Source organism: Physella acuta, unplaced genomic scaffold (genome assembly GCF_028476545.2).
Source record: "Physella acuta isolate Inbredline_101_S28 unplaced genomic scaffold, ASM2847654v3 ptg000200l, whole genome shotgun sequence".
NCBI classification, from domain to species: Eukaryota; Metazoa; Mollusca; class Gastropoda; family Physidae; genus Physella; species Physella acuta.
The window spans coordinates 431,527-452,069 of record NW_026731719.1 but is presented as its reverse complement, the minus strand read 5'-3'; the positions used below and the strand labels follow the sequence as shown (position 1 = coordinate 452,069).

General features: G+C 43.5%; 1 protein-coding gene across 1 annotated transcript; it reads left to right on the top strand.

The window, feature by feature from the left end:
• The first annotated feature begins 13,222 nt into the window (after window positions 1-13,222).
• LOC131937088 (uncharacterized) lies at window positions 13,223-19,770 on the top strand. Its single transcript, XM_059294280.1, has 2 exons — window positions 13,223-13,238; window positions 18,536-19,770. The coding sequence occupies exons 1-2, from the start codon at window positions 13,223-13,225 to the stop codon at window positions 19,768-19,770; spliced, it is 1,251 nt and encodes a 416-aa protein (XP_059150263.1).
• Window positions 19,771-20,543: the final 773 nt, after the last annotated feature.

Genomic DNA, 20,543 nt, shown 5'->3' with positions numbered 1-20,543 from the left:
CGCTGGGTTGTCATGGTTGTATCCTGTTCGCTGGGTTGTCATGGTTGTATCCTGTTCGCTGGGTTGTCATGGTTGTATCCTGTTCGCTGGGTTGTCATGGTTGTATCCTGTTCGCTGGGTTGTCGAGTTAGTATCCTGTTCGCTGGGTTGTCATGGTTGTATCCTGTTCACTGGGTTGTCATGGTTGTATCCTGTTCGCTGGGTTGTCATGGTTGATGTGGGTGACTGGTGGACAATTGGGTGGTGTGTCAGAGACGGCGTGTTGTTGCTGTGGGTGTACGGCGTGTTGTTGCTGTGGGTGGATGGCGTGTTGTTGCTGTGGGTGGATGGCGTGTTGTTGCTGTGGATGGATGGCGTGTTGTTGCTGTGGATGGATGGCGTGTTGTTGCTGTGGGTGGACAGCGTGTTGTTGCTGTGGATGGATGGCGTGTTGTTGCTGTGGATGGATGGCGTGTTGTTGCTGTGGGTGTACGGCGTGTTGTTGCTGTGGGTGGATGGCGTGTTGTTGCTGTGGGTGGATGGCGTGTTGTTGCTGTGGATGGATGGCGTGTTGTTGCTGTGGATGGATGGCGTGTTGTTGCTGTGGGTGGACAGCGTGTTGTTGCTGTGGATGGATGGCGTGTTGTTGCTGTGGATGGATGGCGTGTTGTTGCTGTGGGTGGATGGCGTGTTGTTGCTGTGGATGGATGGCGTGTTGTTGCTGTGGGTGGATGGCGTGTTGTTGCTATGGGTGGATGGCGTGTTGTTGCTGTGGATGGATGGCGTGTTGTTGCTGTGGATGGATGGCGTGTTGTTGCTGTGGGTGGATGGCGTGTTGTTGCTATGGGTGGATGGCGTGTTGTTGCTGTGGATGGATGGCGTGTTGTTGCTGTGGGTGGATGGCGTGTTGTTGCTGTGGGTGGATGGCGTGTTGCTGCTGTGGGTGGATGGCGTGTTGCTGCTGTGGGTGGATGGCGTGTTGCTGCTGTGGGTGGATGGCGTGTTGTTGCTGTGGGTGGATGGCGTGTTGTTGCTGTGGATGGATGGCGTGTTGTTGCTGTGGGTGGATGGCGTGTTGCTGCTGTGGGTGGATGTCGTGTTGCTGCTGTGGGTGGATGGCGTGTTGTTGCTGTGGGTGGATGGCGTGTTGTTGCTGTGGGTGGATGGCGTGTTGTTGCTGTGGATGGATGGCGTGTTGTTGCTGTGGGTGGATGGCGTGTTGTTGCTGTGGGTGGATGGCGTGTTGTTGCTGTGGATGGATGGCGTGTTGTTGCTGTGGGTGGATGGCGTGTTGTTGCTGTGGGTGGACGGCGTGTTGTTGCTGTGGGTGGATGGCGTGTTGTTGCTGTGGATGGATGGCGTGTTGTTGCTGTGGATGGATGGCGTGTTGTTGCTGTGGATGGATGGCGTGTTGTTGCTGTGGGTGTGTTGTTGCTGTGGGCGTGTTGTTGCTGTGGGTGGACGGCGTGTTGTTGCTGTGGGTGGATGGCGTGTTGTTGCTGTGGGTGGATGGCGTGTTGTTGCTGTGGGTGTGTTGTTGCTGTGGGTGGATGGCGTGTTGTTGCTGTGGGTGGATGGCGTGTTGTTGCTGTGGGTGTGTTGTTGCTGTGGGTGGATGGCGTGTTGTTGCTGTGGGTGGATGGCGTGTTGTTGCTGTGGGTGGACGGTGTGTTGTTGCTGTGGGTGGATGGCGTGTTGTTGCTGTGGGTGTGTTGTTGCTGTGGGTGGATGGCGTGTTGTTGCTGTGGGTGGATGGCGTGTTGTTGCTGTGGGTGGACGGTGTGTTGTTGCTGTGGGTGGATGGCGTGTTGTTGCTGTGGATGTGTTGTTGCTGTGGGTGTGTTGTTGCTGTGGGTGGACGGCGTGTTGTTGCTGTGGGTGTGTTGTTGCTGTGGGTGTACGGCGTGTTGTTGCTGTGGGTGTGTTGTTGCTGTGGGTGTGTTGTTGCTGTGGGTGTGTTGTTGCTGTGGGTGGACGGCGTGTTGTTGCTGTGGGTGGACGGCGTGTTGTTGCTGTGGGTGGATGGCGTGTTGTTGCTGTGGGTGTACGGCGTGTTGTTGCTGTGGGTGGACAACCTGCCCGCGGGCTGTCGTCACATCCTTGACATCCATTGTGGAAACTTCTCCAATACCGCTCTCGAAATCTTTGAATGTCAAATGGTGTGAGCGTTCAAAGCGAACGGACCCAGAAACGAAAGCTTACGCATGCGCCGTAGAAAGCATAAGACCAGGTGATAATCTAAGTTTTTATAACATTTGTGTGTACGTGGGAATTATAATGGCTAGACAAAACCACTCATAAAATGTGCATTGGTAGTTTTAAATTCATAATTCAAACACGAGAACACACTTGAAAAATGTAGTATAGTACATCTTTCGTCGAAATATTAAAAAAAAAATGAATGCCTATTGTTATATTGTATTGTTATACTGAGTTTGTGCGGTTTTCTTGTTACCTCTATTTTAAGGGGAGTATATCTGTGTGTGGGGAAAAGTATAGTTCTTGGTGTGGAAAGTATAGATGTGTGTATAAAGTATAGCTATGTGTGTGTGAAATATATGTGTGTGTGTGAAGTATAGATGTGTGTGTGGAAAGTATAGATAACAAAACCTCCTTGACATTTGAATCTACTTCTTCTTCTTCTTCTTCTTCGTTCTTAATTATTAGTGTTGAAGGGGGTCTAGATTTATCTGCCAGTGGGTTTTGATCTCGAGACTTTGTTCGAATTTATCAACAATGAGCTTTTTGCCGACTAGACCACGCCTCCAACACAATTAAGCGTTACGTGTCAACTGGTTATGCGCCATTGAGGCCATTGACTCCGATTTCAGCCTGCTTTTCTTTTTTGGATTTGCTTCCATAGCCTTTGTCCAACCAAGAACAAACTACAAGGCAGCAGTTGTTTAATTTTGGAGTTGTCTCTCCTAGAAGAGTGGCTGTCCCCAGCTAACGAGCCTCATCTGCCCGAGGGTTCGAACTCGAGACTTTTCGGTTTAGCAACCATGAGATTTACCGACTCGACCACGCCGAATCTAGAATCCCCTTATTTGTTGTGTTAGAAATGGCACACTTTTTCAAAACAGGTCGCAGTGACTATACTAGACACAGCTCCTCAAATCACGTGACTAGACACAGCTCCTCAAATCACGTGACTACACTAGACGCAGCTCCTCAAATCACATGACTACACTAGACACAGCTCCTCAAATCACATGACTACACTAGACACAGCTCCTCAAATCACGTGACTACACTAGACACAGGTCCTAAAATCACGTGACTACACTAGACACAGCTCCTCAAATCACGTGACTAGACACAGCTCCTCAAATCACGTGACTACACTAGACACAGCTCCTCAACTCACGTGAACTAGACACAGCTCTTCAAATCACGTGACTACACTAGACACAGCTCCTCAAATCACGTGACTACACTAGACACAGCTCCTCAACTCACGTGAACTAGACACAGCTCCTCAAATCACGTGACTACACTAGACACAGCTCCTCAACTCACGTGAACTAGACACAGCTCCTCAAATGACGTGACTACACTAGACACAGCTCCTCAAATCACGTGACTACACTAGACACAGCTCCTCAAATCACGTGACTACACTAGACACAGCTCCTCAAATCACGTGACTAGACACAGCTCCTCAAATCACGTGACTACACTAGACACAGGTCCTAAAATAACGTGACTACACTAGACACAGCTCCTCAAATCACGTGACTACACTAGACACAGCTCCTCAAATCACGTGACTACACTAGACACAGCTCCTCAAATCACGTGACTACACTAGACACAGCTCCTCAAATCACGTGACTACACTAGACACAGGTCCTAAAATAACGTGACTACACTAGACACAGCTCCTCAAATCACGTGACTACACTAGACACAGCTCCTCAAATCACGTGACTACACTAGACACAGCTCGTCAAATCACGTGACTACACTAGACACAGCTCGTCAAATCACATGACTACACTAGACACAGCTCCTCAAATCACGTGACTACACTAGACACAGCTCCTCAAATCACGTGACTAGACACAGCTCCTCAAATCACGTGACTACACTAGACGCAGCTCCTCAAATCACATGACTACACTAGACACAGCTCCTCAAATCACGTGACTACACTAGACACAGCTCCTCAAATCACGTGACTACACTAGACACAGCTCCTCAACTCACGTGAACTAGACACAGCTCTTCAAATGACGTGACTACACTAGACACAGCTCCTCAAATCACGTGACTACACTAGACACAGCTCCTCAAATCACGTGACTACAATAGACACAGCTCCTCAAATCACGTGACTAGACACAGCTCCTCAAATCACGTGACTACACTAGACACAGGTCCTAAAATAACGTGACTACACTAGACACAGCTCCTCAAATCACGTGACTACACTAGACACAGCTCCTCAAATCACGTGACTACACTAGACACAGCTCCTCAAATCACGTGACTACACTAGACACAGCTCCTCAAATCACGTGACTACACTAGACACAGCTCCTCAAATCACGTGACTACACTAGACACAGCTCGTCAAATCACGTGACTAATCTCCAGCAACTAGAACTGGCGCGTGCAGCAGACGATGGACTGGCAGATCGATACGATCGTCTGCCACATTCCCTCCAAATCAGCTGTGTCGTCTGGACACAATCATTTACAAACTACATCAGGACTATCAAACTATCAAATGTTTTGTTAAGGTATGACAAACTACATCAGGACTATCAAACTATCAAATGTTTTGTTAAGGTATGACAAACTACATCAGGACTATCAAACTATCAAATGTTTTGTTAAGGTATGACAAACTACATCAGGACTATCAAACTATCAAATGTTTTGTTAAGGTATGACAAACTAAATCAGGATTATCAAACCTTTATTTAAGGTATAACAAACATCATCTAGAACACAACATTCGTATCAAATCTGATTAACAAATGATTATTAGAATTTTTCAATGTTATTATCTGATTTATAACATTTGATTTTGTCTTATTTCTTTCAAGCAACGGCTGCTAGTTATAGATGCATGGCGTACCCTGCTCGCCATGTGAGGATCTGGGGTGGAAGCTATTCGTCCATTACCTCCCCTGCAGCGAGGGCCTTCCAATGACTAAACATGAGAGAAATAGGAGATTTCCTTCATAATACTGGCTCACATGACCAAACATTGGCAGCATTGAACGTTGGCCGTGTGTTTGTTTTAAAAACAATCATTTTATACTCGCATCAATTTCAAAACATGCTCTATAATGCACTGCGTGTGTGTTAAATTGTGTGAGGTGATTGTGTGTAAAATGATGTGAGGTGATTGTATATGCTAATTTATGTGAGGTGATTGTGTTTTGAATTATGTGAGGTGATAGTGTGTGTTAATTTATGTGAGGTGATTGTGTTTGTTAATTTATGTGAGGTGATTGTGTGTTGAATTATGTGAGGTGATTATGTGTGTTAATTTATGTGAGGTGATTGTGTGTTAAATTATGTGAGGTGATAGATGTATCTGCTACCTGTCAATAAAAAATATTTTATTTATTGTAGATCGTTGGTAACATTTGTTTTCCAGTAGATTTTAACGATTGTTGCATCACCTTTGGATCGCTAGTAATTATAGTTTGTACAGTTCCTATAAAATTGTACCACGATTCAGGATTAGAGATTGTGACTAAAGAGCTAAAGACAAAATTGGTCGGGCTCGGCTTCTACTTGTATGGTTAGATTCTAACACCAATAGTTTGGTTTCTACTTGTATGGTTAGATTCTAACACCAATAGTTTGGTTTCTACTTGTATGGTTAGATTCTAACACCAATAGTTTGGCTTCTACTTGTATGGTTAGATTCTAACACCAATAGTTTGGCTTCTAACTTCTACTTGTATGGTTAGATTCTAACACCAATAGTTTGGCTTCTACTTGTATGGTTAGATTCTAACACCAATAGTTTGATTTCTACTTGTATGGTTAGATTCTAACACCAATAGTTTGGCTTCTACTTGTATGGTTAGATTCTAACACCAATAGTTTGGCTTCTAACTTCTACTTGTATGGTTAGATTCTAACACCAATAGTTTGGTTTCTACTTGTATGGTTAGATTCTAACACCAATAGTTTGGTTTCTACTTGTATGGTTAGATTCTAACACCAATAGTTTGGCTTCTACTTGTATGGTTAGATTCTAACACCAATAGTTTGGCTTCTACTTGTATGGTTAGATTCTAACACCAATAGTTTGGTTTCTACTTGTATGGTTAGATTCTAACACCAATAGTTTGGCTTCTACTTGTATGGTTAGATTCTAACACCAATAGTTTGGTTTCTACTTGTATGGTTAGATTCTAACACCAATAGTTTGGCTTCTACTTGTATGGTTAGATTCTAACACCAATAGTTTGGCTTCTACTTGTATGGTTAGATTCTAACACCAATAGTTTGGTTTCTACTTGTATGGTTAGATTCTAACACCAATAGTTTGGCTTCTACTTGTATGGTTAGATTCTAACACCAATAGTTTGGCTTCTAACTTCTACTTGTATGGTTAGATTCTAACACCAATAGTTTGGTTTCTACTTGTATGGTTAGATTCTAACACCAATAGTTTGGCTTCTAACTTCTACTTGTATGGTTAGATTCTAACACCAATAGTTTGGCTTCTACTTGTATGGTTAGATTCTAACACCAATAGTTTGGCTTCTAACTTCTACTTGTATGGTTAGATTCTAACACCAATAGTTTGGCTTCTAACTTCTACTTGTATGGTTAGATTCTAACACCAATAGTTTGGCTTCTAACTTCTACTTGTATGGTTAGATTCTAACACCAACAGTTTGGTTTCTACTTGTATGGTTAGATTCTAACACCAATAGTTTGGCTTCTACTTGTATGGTTAGATTCTAACACCAATAGTTTGGCTTCTACTTGTATGGTTAGATTCTAACACCAATAGTTTGGTTTCTACTTGTATGGTTAGATTCTAACACCAACAGTTTGGTTTCTACTTGTATGGTTAGATTCTAACACCAATAGTTTGGCTTCTACTTGTATGGTTAGATTCTAACACCAACAGTTTGGTTTCTACTTGTATGGTTAGATTCTAACACCAATAGTTTGGCTTCTACTTGTATGGTTAGATTCTAACACCAACAGTTTGGTTTCTACTTGTATGGTTAGATTCTAACACCAATAGTTTGGCTTCTACTTGTATGGTTAGATTCTAACACCAACAGTTTGGCTTCTACTTGTATGGTTAGATTCTAACACCAATAGTTTGGCTTCTAACTTCTACTTGTATGGTTAGATTCTAACACCAACAGTTTGGTTTCTACTTGTATGGTTAGATTCTAACACCAACAGTTTGGCTTCTAACTTCTACTTGTATGGTTAGATTCTAACACCAATAGTTTGGTTTCTACTTGTATGGTTAGATTCTAACACCAATAGTTTGGCTTCTACTTGTATGGTTAGATTCTAACACCAATAGTTTGGCTTCTACTTGTATGGTTAGATTCTAACACCAACAGTTTGGTTTCTACTTGTATGGTTAGATTCTAACACCAACAGTTTGGCTTCTACTTGTATGGTTAGATTCTAACACCAATAGTTTGGCTTCTAACTTCTACTTGTATGGTTAGATTCTAACACCAATAGTTTGGCTTCTACTTGTATGGTTAGATTCTAACACCAATAGTTTGGTTTCTACTTGTATGGTTAGATTCTAACACCAATAGTTTGGCTTCTACTTGTATGGTTAGATTCTAACACCAATAGTTTGGCTTCTACTTGTATGGTTAGATTCTAACACCAATAGTTTGGTTTCTACTTGTATGGTTAGATTCTAACACCAATAGTTTGGCTTCTAACTTCTACTTGTATGGTTAGATTCTAACACCAATAGTTTGGTTTCTACTTGTATGGTTAGATTCTAACACCAATAGTTTGGCTTCTACTTGTATGGTTAGATTCTAACACCAATAGTTTGGTTTCTACTTGTATGGTTAGATTCTAACACCAATAGTTTGGCTTCTACTTGTATGGTTAGATTCTAACACCAATAGTTTGGTTTCTACTTGTATGGTTAGATTCTAACACCAATAGTTTGGCTTCTACTTGTATGGTTAGATTCTAACACCAACAGTTTGGTTTCTACTTGTATGGTTAGATTCTAACACCAACAGTTTGGCTTCTAACTTCTACTTGTATGGTTAGATTCTAACACCAATAGTTTGGTTTCTACTTGTATGGTTAGATTCTAACACCAATAGTTTGGTTTCTACTTGTATGGTTAGATTCTAACACCAATAGTTTGGCTTCTACTTGTATGGTTAGATTCTAACACCAATAGTTTGGCTTCTACTTGTATGGTTAGATTCTAACACCAATAGTTTGGTTTCTACTTGTATGGTTAGATTCTAACACCAATAGTTTGGTTTCTACTTGTATGGTTAGATTCTAACACCAATAGTTTGGTTTCTACTTGTATGGTTAGATTCTAACACCAATAGTTTGGCTTCTACTTGTATGGTTAGATTCTAACACCAACAGTTTGGTTTCTACTTGTATGGTTAGATTCTAACACCAATAGTTTGGTTTCTACTTGTATGGTTAGATTCTAACACCAATAGTTTGGTTTCTACTTGTATGGTTAGATTCTAACACCAATAGTTTCAACGCCTTTTTAATGAATAATTGGACACACCTCTCCCCAATTTTATTCCTAACTAATATGTGCGATGAAGGTAGCCTACATTTGTAATCCTTTGAGAACCTTATAAGTAACATGTGTTCAGGTTTGTGTGTGTGTTCGTGCGTATGAGTGTATGAGTATGTGTTTGTTTTTGTATGTATGTGTGTTTGTGTGTGTTTGTGTGTGAGAGGTATGGTGATCTTGTTCTTTCATCCGGGGTCACAAATATTGGGGTCACAAATATTGGGGTCACAAATATTTAATACTTTCGACATGAGTTTGCGAGTGGTAATAATGTTAGACTTAGGTCATATAAATGTCTTAGATCACATGAGTTTTAAGAAACTTACCCCGACATGGGTCCAACTTCCAAGCCTTGTGTACATAATTTTAGTTTTATCCCATCGGGGCTAAAGTTAGGTCCTAGTGAAATCTTAGACACAATCCTTATCCTAGAGAAATCTTAGACACAATCCTTATCCTAGAGAAATCTTAGACACAATCCTTATCCTAGAGAAATCTTAGACACAATCCTTATCCTAGAGAAATCTTAGACACAATCCTTATCCTAGTGAAATCTTAGACACAATCCTTATCCTAGAGAAATCTTAGACACAATAAGAATGATTGGTATTTTATTTTATTGCAATCATATATATCTATATCTATATCTATATATATATATATATATATATATATATATATATATATATATATATATATATATATATATATCTTGATAATGCCGATGACGTAACTAAGTAAAACGTATGTCGGTCCGTCAAATCTCGAATCACGTCTTCATGTGGTGGTGTTTGTATCGACAAACGTCGTATAGCCCACAGGAACGACAACTGGCTGTATTTCAACTTGATATCTTTAGGGTCCTTACTTCACACTTGATTCTAGTGCAACAATTAGGTACCCGCTATCAGCGTGCTACAACGCTCAAACCCCCACTCTCCCCCCTCCCCGCCTACTGTCTCAAACCACTTTTTTTCCTACCCGTTTTATCAGGTAGGTGCCAACTGAAACATAAGAACATAGACCTCGGCAAGCAAATGAGATTTGGTAATTTTTAATCTTTTCTGATTTAGGTAAGAGTTAATAGTTTTTCTTATTTAGGTAAAGGTTAAGTTGTTTGTAGTTAGGGACAGAGTTATTGTGCTGACTAGGTTAGGGTTAAGATGTTTGTAGTTAGGGACAGAGTTATTGTGCTGACTAGGTTAGGGTTAAGATGTTTGAGCCTATACCATCGATCGAGATGTGATCCTTCTTGACCTTTGACCCAACCCTTCAACTCACCCTAATACAGACATTTGTTGTTGACTAAAATCGATTTTCCCCTGACATTTTCTACCCAACAGTTGCTCACACAAATAATCGATTCATCCCGGAACCATGGCGGGCAGAGGGAAATTTGGATTGAACTTTATTCAATAAAAACTTTCATGGTGGCAGGGGCAGACAATCAGACATGGGAGGAGGGGCAGACAATCAGACATGGGAGGAGGGGCAGACAATCAGACATGGGAGGAGGGGCAGACAATAAGACATGGGAGGAGGGGAAGACAATCAGACATGGGAGGAGGGGCAGACAATCAGACATGGGAGGAGGGGCAGACAATCAGACATGGGAGGAGGGGCAGACAATAAGACATGGGAGGAGGGGAAGACAATCAGACATGGGAGGAGGGGCAGACAATCAGACATGGGAGGAGGGGTAGACAATCAGACATGGGAGGAGGGGCAGACAATCAGACATGGGAGGAGGGGCAGACAATCAGACATGGGAGGAGGGGCAGACAATCAGACATGGGAGGAGGGGAAGACATGGGAGGAGGGGCAGACAATCAGACATGGGAGGAGGGGCAGACAATAAGACATCGGAGGAGGGGAAGACAATCAGACATGGGAGGAGGGGCAGACAATCAGACATGGGAGGAGGGGCAGACAATAAGACATGGGAGGAGGGGAAGACAATCAGACATGGGAGGAGGGGCAGACAATCAGACATGGGAGGAGGGGTAGACAATCAGACATGGGAGGAGGGGCAGACAATCAGACATGGGAGGAGGGGCAGACAATCAGACATGGGAGGAGGGGCAGACAATCAGACATGGGAGGAGGGGAAGACATGGGAGGAGGGGCAGACAATCAGACATGGGAGGAGGGGCAGACAATCAGACATGGGAGGAGGTGTAGACAATCAGACATGGGAGGAGGGGTAGACAATCAGACATGGGAGGAGGGGCAGACAATCAGACATGGGAGGAGGGGCAGACAATCAGACATGGGAGGAGGGGCAGACAATCAGACATGGGAGGAGGGGCAGACAATCAGACATGGGAGGAGGGGCAGACAATCAGACATGGGAGGAGGGGTAGACAATCAGACATGGGAGGAGGGGTAGACAATCAGACATGGGAGGAGGGGCAGACAATCAGACATGGGAGGAGGGGCAGACAAAAGTGTGTGAGGGTAAAGTGTGAAAGTAAAGTGTGTGAGCGTATACTGTGTAATGGTAAATTGTGTGGGGGTAAAGTGTGAGGGTAAAGTGTGTGAGGGTAAAGTGTGAGGGTAAAGTTTGAGGGGGAATTGTGAGGGTAAACTGTGTAATGGTAAATTGTGTGGGGTAATGTATGAGGGTAAAATGTGAGGGTAAAGTGTGAGGGTAAAGTTTGAGGGGGAATTGTGAGGGTAAATTGTGAAATGGTAAATTGTGTGGAGTAAAGTGTGAAGGTAAAATGTGAGGGTAAAGTGTGAGGGTAAAGTGTGAGGGTAAAGTGTGAGGGTAAAGTTTGAGGGGGAAGTGTGTGAGGGTAAAGCGTGAGGGTAAAGTTTGAGGGTATAGTGTGTGAGGGTAAAGTGTGAGGGTAAAGTGTGTGAGGGTAAAGTGTGTGAGGGTAAAGTGTGAGGGTAAAGTGTGAGGGTAAAGTGTGAGGGTAAAGTGTGAGGGTAAAGTGTGAGGGTAAAGTGTGAGGGTAAAGTGTGAGGGTAAAGTTTGAGGGGGAAGTGTGTGAGGGTAAAGTGTGAGGGTAAAGTTTGAGGGTATAGTGTGTGAGGGTAAAGTGTGTGAGGGTAAAGTGTGAGGGTAAAGTGTGAGGGTAAAGTGTGAGGGTAAAGTGTGAGGGTAAAGTGTGAGGGTAAAGTTTGAGGGGGAAGTGTGTGAGGGTAAAGTGTGAGGGTAAAGTGTGAGGGTAAAGTTTGAGGGGGAAGTGTGTGAGGGTAAAGTGTGAGGGTAAAGTTTGAGGGTATAGTGTGAGGGGGAAGTGTGTGAGGGTAAAGTGTGAGGGTAAAGTTTGAGGGTATAGTGTGTGAGGGTAAAGTGTGTGAGGGTAAAGTGTGAGGGTAAAGTGTGAGGGTAAAGTGTGAGGGTAAAGTGTGAGGGTAAAGTTTGAGGGTATAGTTTGAGGGGGAAGTGTGTGAGGGTAAAGTGTGAGGGTAAAGTTTGAGGGTATAGTGTGTGAGGGTAAAGTGTGTGAGGGTATAGTGTGAGGGGGAAGTGTGTGAGGATAAAGTGTGTGGTGGTATAGTGTGTGAGGGTAAAGTGTGAGGGTAAAGTGTGTGAGGTAAAGTGTGTGAGGGTAAAGTGTGTGAGGTAAAGTGTGTGAGGGTAAAGTGTGTGAGGGTAAAGTGTGTGAGGGTAAAGTGTGAGGGTAAAATGTGTGAGGGTAAAGTGTGAGGGTAAAGTGTGAGGGTAAAGTGTGAGGGTAAAGTGTGTGAGGGTAAAGTGTGTGAGGGTAAAGTGTGAGGGTAAAATGTGTGAGGGTAAAGTGTGAGGGTAAAGTGTGAGGGTAAAGTGTGTGAGGTAAAGTGTGTGAGGGTAAAGTGTGTGAGGGTAAAGTGTGAGGGTAAAGTGTGTGAGGTAAAGTGTGTGAGGGTAAAGTGTGTGAGGGTAAAGTGTGAGGGTAAAGTGTGTGAGGGTAAAGTTTGAGGGTATAGTGTGTGAGGTAAAGTGTGTGAGGGTAAAGTGTGTGAGGGTAAAATGTGTGAGGGTAAAATGTGTGAGGGTAAAGTTTGAGGGTAAAGTGTGAGGGTAAATTGTGTAATGGTAAAGTGTGTGAGGGTAAAGTGTGAGGGTAAAGTGTGAGGGTAAAATGTGTGAGGGTAAAATGTGTGAGGGTAAAGTTTGAGGGTAAAGTGTGAGGGTAAATTGTGTAATGGTAAAGTGTGTGAGGGTAAAGTGTGAGGGTAAAGTGTGAGGGTAAATTGTGTAATGGTAAATTGTGTGGGGGTAAAGTGTGATGGTAAAGTGTGATGGTAAAGTGTGATGTTAAAGTGTGAGGGTAAAGTGTGAGGGTAAAGTGTGAGGGTAAAGTGTGAGGGTAAATTGTGTAATGGTAAAGTGTGTGATGGTAAAGTGTGTGGGTAAATTGTGTGAAGGTAAAATGTGAGGGGGAAGTATGTGGGGGAAGTGTGAGGGTGAAATGATGACACAAATTTTGAGACGTGCGTGATTATCACGTGATTACATAGTAAGCCGTATGTCTATTATTTCAGAGGGTAGAGACAATGTACAGCTCACCAGGTAAGTCAAGAAAAACCTTCAAATGAATTAACCTGTTTTTTCAAGACATTTACACCATAGGTCACTAACTCAGTAACTGATCCAACGTACTTAACAAAATAAAGTGAAATGGATCAGTTAGTAGCGAACATTGACTTGACGGCGATACATGTCTTTCGTCCTTTGATCTTTAGCGACAAACAGATAGGCTACATGCTAGCACACAGATAGGCTACATGCTAACACACAGATAGGCTACATGTTAGCACACAGATAGGCTACATGCTAGCACACAGATGGGCTACATGCTAGAACACAGATGGGCTACATGCTAGCACACAGATAGGCTACATGCTAACACACAGATAGGCTACATGTTAGCACACAGATAGGCTACATGCTAGCACACAGATGGGCTACATGCTAGAACACAGATGGGCTACATGCTAGCACACAGATAGGCTACATGCTAGCACACAGATAGGCTACATGCTAGCACACAGATAGGCTACATGCTAGCACACAGATGAGCTACATGCTAGCACACAGATGGGCTACATGCTAGCACACAGATAGGCTACATGCTAGCACACAGGCTACATGCTAGAACACAGATGGGCTACATGCTAGCACACAGATAGGCTACATGCTAGCACACAGATGAGCTACATGCTAGCACACAGATGGGCTACATGCTAGCACACAGATAGGCTACATGCTAGCACACAGGCTACATGCTAGAACACAGATGGGCTACATGCTAGCACACAGATAGGCTACATGCTAGCACACAGATAGGCGACATGCTAGCACACAGATAGGCTACATGCTAGAACACAGATGGGCTACATGCTAGCACACAGATAGGCTACATGCTAGCACACAGATAGGCTACATGCTAGAACACAGATGGGCTACATGCTAGCACACAGATAGGCTACATGCTAGCACACGGATAGGCTACATGCTAGCACACAGATAGGCTACATGCTAGCACACAGATAGGCTACATGCTAGAACACAGATGGGCTACATGCTAGCACACAGATAGGCTACATGTTAGCACACAGATAGGCTACATGCTAGCACACAGATAGGCTACATGCTAGCACACAGATAGGCTACATGCTAGCACACAGATGGGCTACATGCTAGAACACAGATAGGCTACATGCTAGCACACAGATAGGCTACATGCTAACACACAGATAGGCTACATGCTAGCACACAGATAGGCTACATGCTAGCACACAGATAGGCTACATGCTAGCACACAGATGAGCTACATGCTAGCACACAGATGGGCTACATGCTAGCACACAGATAGGCTACATGCTAGCACACAGATAGGCTACATGCTAGAACACAGATGGGCTACATGCTAGCACACAGATAGGCTACATGCTAGAACACAGATGGGCTACATGCTAGCACACAGATAGGCTACATGCTAGCACACAGATGGGCTACATGCTAGCACACAGATAGGCTAAATGACAGCACACAGACAGGCTACATGGCAGCACACCAGTTTTTCTTCCAGACTTGTTCTCCGGGGGGGGGGGGGCACTTGAAATTTTCGAGGTGGGGCGGTAGACTTTCTTCGGGGGGGGGGGGGGGGGGAGGCACTGCTAAAATTATATATTTTCTATATAAGTTTCATTTCGTTCGGGGGGGGGGGGGAAGGGCAGGAGGCGAAAGACTTTCTTCGGGGGAGGGGGGAGGCTGAGCCCACCCGAAGAGATGCCTGGAAGAAACTCTGCAGCACACCATATAGAAACCATATAGAAACTGTATAAAAAAAACATATAGAAACCATATAGAACTGTATAGAAATTATATAGAAATCGTGTAGAAACCGTATAGAAAGAATATAAAAATACGATCTGACCAGCGGTGTATCATATGCTGCTATTTGTTTTATTTTCTACTTTTCAGTACTTCATATTTAGTGAATTCGACTCTACCCTCCCTTCCATACCCCCCCCCCCCCCGCCACCGTGAAAGCAGCCGTCTGTGACGACAGTTTACGGACGACAATGAAAACATCAAGCACAACTTCTTACCTCTCCTTAGTTTCAAATCGTCAAAAGCTAAATTATCTGCCCCTAATAGCCGCTACTAATTCAACCCGGACCTATGATTGTAAACATTCAGGGTGAACCTTAGCTCACCAGAACGGTGGGGATGGCGGTTGTAGCTATATGCCTAGAGAGTGGGGGAGTAACGGCGTGCGTTTACGTTGTGTATCCCATGGTCCCCATAAAGAGAAAATCATTTATATAGAAGATACCTGACCTCCCCAGAAAGAAGGGGGGGGGGGGGTCAAGAAGGGGAGAGAATCGACGTCTCACACAAAGTTGAAAGCAATTTGAATTAGCGGTTTCCTTTGTTAAATCCATTTCCAATTAAATTTTTAACTTTATAAATAGTTATTTACATTGAATATAATGTTTTACTTTGTAAATTGTTATACACTTGGGATGTAAGTGTTTAACTTTATAAATAGTTATTTACATTGAATGAAAATGTTTTACTGTGTAAATTGTTCTACACTTGGGATGTAAATGTTCAACTTTATAGTTATTTACATTGAATGAAAATGTTTTACTGTGTAAATTGTTCTACACTTGGGACGTAAATGTTTAACTTTATAGTTATTTACATTGAATGAAAATGTTTTACTGTGTAAATTGTTCTACACTTGGGATGTAAATGTTTAACTTTATAGTTATTTACATTGAATGAAAATGTTTTACTGTGTAAATTGTTCTACACTTGGGTCGTAAATGTTTAACTTTATAGTTATTTACATTGAATGTAAATGTTTTACTGTGTAAATTGTTCTACACTTGGGATGTAAATGTTTAACTTTATAGTTATTTACATTGAATATAATGTTTTACTGTGTAAATTGTTTTACACTTGGGATGTAAATGATGAGAGAATTGAAGGTGGATTGTGCCCACGCCAAAATATGAGGCTGGTGGTGCCGAGTATACCATCGGTTGTCGTTGGTGTTGTCTCAACATATTTCAGATGTTTGATCTGACATGTTGGATGTACATCATGTCTTTTTGTACTAGGTGTACAGGGTCCATTGATTCGGCGTTTGATGTATTGCGGATTTGAAGAAAGCTATTGCATGGATCACTTAACAGTCCCATTATAGTGGTAAATCTTCTACATTCTTGTGATGTGCTATGTAGAAACGTTGAGTTTTATGTATATATATATATATATATATATATATATATATATAAATATATATATATATATATATATATATATATATATATTTATATTTATATTTATATTATTAGGACAGGTGGAGGGTATGTGGTGTTGTGATGGGTATGTATGAAAGGTGTGTATGTGGGACGGATCACTGCGTGTGTGTGTGTACATACGGTTGTGGTGAGCAAGGCTGGGTGTGATGACGTGTATGTTGTTGTACAGAGTGAACGAGGGTAACAAGGGAAGCGACTGGTCGAGTGACAGCGGTTGTGTTGTGAGCGGGAGAAAGGAGGTGTGTACAGTTGGAGGTAGAAGGTGACAGTTGGAGGTAGAAGGTGACAGTTGGAGGTAGAAGGTGACAGTTGGAGGTAGAAGGTGACAGTTGGAGGTAGAAGGTGACAGTTGGAGGTAGAAGGTGACAGTTGGAGGTAGAAGGTGACAGTTGGAGGTAGAAGGTGACAGTTAGAGGTAGAAGGTGACAGTTGGAGGTAGAAGGTGACAGTTGGAGGTAGAAGGTGACAGTTGGAGGTAGAAGGTGACAGTTGGAGGTAGAAGGTGACAGTTGGAGGTAGAAGGTGACAGTTGGAGGTAGAAGGTGACAGTTGGAGGTAGAAGGTGACAGTTGGAGGTAGAAGGTGACAGTTGGAGGTAGAAGGTGACAGTTGGAGGTAGAAGGTGACAGTTGGAGGTAGAAGGTGACAGTTGGAGGTAACAATTTGGTTGTAGTTGCAGAGATTAAAGAGACTTATGCTACCCAGATCGCTTAGAGTGTTGTGGTCTTCGTATACCAGACCTCCCCACAATATTGTAGAAACATATAGAGACATATAGAGACATATAGAGACATATAGAGACATATAGAAACATATAGAGACATATAGAAACATATAGAGACATATAGAGACATATAGAGACATATAGAAACATATAGAAACATATAGAGACATATAGAAACATATAGAGACATATAGAGACATATAGAGACATATAGAGACATATAGAGACATATAGAAACATATAGAAACATATAGAAACATATAGAGACATATAGAGACATATAGAGACATATAGAGACATATAGAGACATATAGAGACATATAGAAACATATAGAAACATATAGAAACATATAGAGACATATAGAGACATATAGAGACATATAGAGACATATAGAGACATATAGAAACATATAGAAACATATAGAAACATATAGAGACATATATAGACATATAGAGACATATAGAGACATATAGAGACATATAGAAACATATAGAAACATATAGAAACATATAGAAACATATAGAGACATATAGAGACATATAGAAACATATAAAAACATATAGAAACATATAGAGACATATAGAAACATATAGAAACATATAGAAACATATAGCGACAAATAGAAACATATAGAGACATATAGAAACATATAGAAACATATAGAAACATATAGAGACATATAGAGACATATAGAGACATATAGAGACATATAGAGACATATAGAAACATATAGAAACATATAGAAACATATAGAGACATATATAGACATATAGAGACATATAGAGACATATAGAGACATATAGAAACATATAGAAACATATAGAAACATATAGAAACATATAGAGACATATAGAGACATATAGAAACATATAAAAACATATAGAAACATATAGAGACATATAGAAACATATAGAAACATATAGAAACATATAGCGACAAATAGAAACATATAGAGACATATAGAGACATATAGAAACATATAGAAACATATAGAAACATATAGAAACATATAGAAACATATAGAAGTTAACATTGACACAGCACGTGAAGGAACTATGCGCAAAAAGCTCGAAGAGGTTGGCCATTCTTAAAAAGCTGACCCACACCAGGTGGGGCGCCGACGCTAAACTGCTCAGGGCCGCTTACATCGGGTACGTGAGAGGGGCTATAGAGTACGGGCTTCCCGTACTGACCTATGCGACTAAGACCACCCTCGAAGCATTGGACCGTGTCCAAAACGAGGGTTTACGTCTCATTACCGGGGCATATAGAACGACGCCCGTTCCAGCTTGTGAAATAATAGCGAACGTTGAGCCTCTGAAGCTCCGGATAGAAAAGGCAGTCCTGAAAACGGCTGAGAGGTTCGAAAGGTTAGGCGACTTTGAGCTATCGCACTCCATTCTGGCTGAAGAACGGACGCGGCTCAAGCGACAGAGCTTCGCCAATGTTGCAAGAACATTGCAGGCCAAACACGACCTACCTGAGAACAGAGCCCGAATTAGTACCGTACCTGAACGGCCCCCGATGGAACTGCCTGACTGTCCGGAACTAAGCCTCGAATTGCCGGGCGGGCTGAAGAAGAGCGCAAGCGTCGGTGATTTGCTATATGCCGCGGAAGCGGCAACCGAGCGGTACCCGGCCTTCTGGATAAGAGCGTACACCGATGGATCAGCCTCCTCGGGATTTACGCGGGTCGGGTACGGAGCCTATATTGAGTATTGGGACGGGTCGGTGACCCGAACCAGCTGTTTGAGCGGACCGTGCGGCGGCACCAACTATGAAGCAGAAATTAGCGCCATCGTGGCCACGCTCACGAAGATCGAGGATCTCGTAAGAAGCGGAGATGCCGTAGCACAAGGAGCAGTGATCTTCACTGACTCCATGTCAGCCCTCCAAGCTATGGGCAGCTACGGCAATGATGACAACGATTCATGCGTCCTATCAATGCTTTACGGTGCCGATCGCATTGCGAAAATCCTAGGCAGAAGAATCTGCTTCCAATGGGTGCCCGGCCACGTCGGCTTGGCAGGTAACGAGAAAGCAGACGCACTTGCGAATAGAGGGGCGCGGAAAGTAGTTGCTACCATTCCCGTTACATACAACGAGTGTCTAGTGAGGCTTAAAGAAAGTTTCAAACGGGAATGGGAAAAGGAGTGGGCAGAAGGGTCCAAAGGCCGGGCTGTCTTCAAGCATATGAAGAAGCCCTCGAGAACGGATCCATGGTGGAACTTGCAAAGATGGCAGCAGTCCATCATCACCCAGCTACGTACACGCCACTGTCCGTCGAAGTCCTACCTGAGTGGACTGAAGATTACCCGTGATGACCAATGTCGACACTGCGGTAATGCCGTAGAAACGGTCGAGCATGTCATTATAGAGTGCCCTGCACTGGCCCAGATGAGGCGGGAGCACATAGACGGGATCAAAGACATGGACAAGTATCTGTACAGAAACTGGGGCCTGATGAAGGACGTGTGCAGTTTCGTACGAGAGTCTGGTGTCCTCTCCTACTACCGCGTGGCGGACCATGGGTTCTGAACTCGAAAAAGCCCTTGGAGAACCGAGCTCCAACCAGAACCGCCTTGACCCCCCTACCGACGATCAAGTAGATACGCGGGAGGAAAGCGCGCGCCAAAGCCACGGATGTGGGGAACTGCTCATAGGCGGGCTAACGGGCGAGAGCCCAAGCAGGAGCGGAAACCACGGAGGTGGCAGCTCGAGACAAACGCCTACCCCCCCTCGTGTGAGATGTGCGCTAGCCTGGTCACCTGGATGTCCCTATTCGGCGGGGTACGGAAAGGTGTCCATAGCTACGACTTACCCACGGAATCACGAAAAGCTGACCGCGAAGGCCGACGTCCAAATTTGGCTAGATGCCCCCGCCCTGCACCCCCTGGCGGTTTTTAGGTGACCTGGCTTGCGACAGGGCCACCAGGGCTTCCCGCGAAGGCGTACCGCCCGGACACTGGAACGGGAAGTCGGACAAGGAACAGCTCCCAGGACGAGTAGTACGAAGTACTGGAGCGGCAGTAAAGCTCGAGTCCGCCCAGCAGACGAGAGGGAGCGCCTAGGAATAACGGGCACGCCAAGTGCGAGGCCAAGAACTGCGTTATCTCCTGCCAGGGTTGTTGTGGGATGACACCACGAGGGCCTAGATGGGGGTCTGGACCACCGTGGTGGAGAAACACGACAGCTAGAGCAATCCGAAGCCCCTCGACTCTGTTTTTAAAAAACGACCGAATGCCGTCCACGATCTAGCTAGATACCACGACGGTGGGACGATGTCCTGCGTCGGGTGATGGGGAAGGCAA